The 1,572-nt window shown below is 43.2% G+C and overlaps 1 protein-coding gene across 2 annotated transcripts in view; it reads left to right on the top strand.

Annotated features, from left to right (window-relative positions):
- The window catches only part of LOC119581994 (glutathione S-transferase 1-1-like), a 2,715-nt gene extending 1,774 nt beyond the window's left edge, over positions 1-941 (top strand). For both annotated transcript variants that reach the window (XM_037930191.1, XM_037930190.1), the window contains exon 4: positions 307-941. In XM_037930191.1, the coding sequence (XP_037786119.1) occupies positions 307-621 (315 nt within the window). In that variant the 3' untranslated portion in view covers positions 622-941. The remainder of the gene's footprint in view (positions 1-306) is intronic.
- Positions 942-1,572: the final 631 nt, after the last annotated feature.

The raw sequence follows: 1,572 nt of genomic DNA, 5'->3' as shown, positions 1-1,572 counted from the left end.
TATGGGGTACTGATAGATACCTTCCATTATTCATTTCTTAATACTAAAAACCTTAATTTAAGTGTTTTTTGTGTTTTTTTCGATTTCTAAGGACACGTCAGCTATTTACAATTAACTGATAAATGATTCGTTACAGTGAGCACGAGAGTTTTTAAAAGAACACTCCCATTTCACCGTACTGTATTCAAATAATAAGCGTCATTCATACAAGTGCACCATATTCATATAATAAAAGAAAAGAGAAATCAGCGATAAAACGCATAATAAACGCACGACTGACCGCCCTGTCTCTCCGCGCCCTGCCAGTACCCCGTGATGTTCTACGGGCAGGAGAAACTCGAGCCGGCGAAGTTGGAGAAGCTGCACGAAGCCCTGGGCTGGCTCGACGGGTTCCTGGCCGGCCACGACTGGGCCGCCGGCAACAACATCACCGTCGCCGACTTCGTGCTGGTCGCTTCCGTGTCCTCCTTCGAGGTCTGCGGCATCGACCTGAGCAAGCACAGGAACGTGACGACGTGGCTGGCGCGCTGCAAGGCCGGCCTTCGGGGCTACGACGAGGCGAATGCCCCCGGCGTGAAAGACCTCGCCAGGATGACGGAGGCGAAGCTGGCGGGCAAGTAGGGGCGGCGGCGAGCATGGGGGCTCTTCTGCTTGCAAAGGCTCTATTACATGCAAGACTTAATCACCCAAATGGTTAGACGAGAGAGAGGCAGAGCGAGCGGAGATTTTAGAATGAAGAATACCACTCGTATAACAGAAAGAAATGTATTATAAGCAGTTACATACTGAAATGAAAAGGAAATGAAGATTAGGGAATAGGTGTCGGAAATCACTTTATCAGTATATTTTCTTTGTTGAACTTTGTCCAAAAATTGTTCGTTACATAATCTGCTGGAATCTAGCGCTCTCTCAGCCAAAATAAAGGAGTGACTGATAACGTATCTTTAGTTTCCTAACCTTAATTGACCTAGGCCACGAGCCAGAAGAACCGAACCAAATCACTTATCAGATTTTCATTCAACCGCTTCTCTTTAGCAGCAGAAATACGACGCGAGCTTAACTCTCCTGGCAAATATTTCGAGAAATGTTTGAGCCATTGATCCGTTTAAAAGCATTCACGTGTTCATATCTTGCCTATCGAAGTACTCGTTTCGGGTTGAATTGAGGCTAATCTTAATTAATGAACGCGCTTATCTCCGGAGTGAGAAACTGATTTTTTTACTCATAGCATTGAAGACAAAGTGTTGTCAAAGGATTGGTGCAAAGAAATTGATGAAAATTAGACTTTTTGCAACTACTGTCAACTTTAATGAACTTCATCCAGGCTCATCCATCCCGCTAATTGCTAACATATGAGCGCCGACATATCATTAGCAACATAACATATTCTTGACAAAACTCGCCCTACTGATCTGGTATTATCTTGTATACCTAAAAGAAGTGAGCCATGATTACATAATACAATCTGAAAATCTGTTTATTCGGTTAATATTAGTAAACATATGTGGAGTATAATGGTAAAGAAAATGCAATACTTGCAGCTATAAAAGTTATCACTCTCTCTCTCTTCCT

The sequence above is a fragment of the Penaeus monodon genome, chromosome 15, assembly GCF_015228065.2.
Source record: "Penaeus monodon isolate SGIC_2016 chromosome 15, NSTDA_Pmon_1, whole genome shotgun sequence".
Classification (NCBI taxonomy): domain Eukaryota; kingdom Metazoa; phylum Arthropoda; class Malacostraca; order Decapoda; family Penaeidae; genus Penaeus; species Penaeus monodon.
The sequence above is the reverse complement of the archived record's forward strand: the minus strand, read 5'-3'. Positions and strand labels throughout refer to the sequence as shown.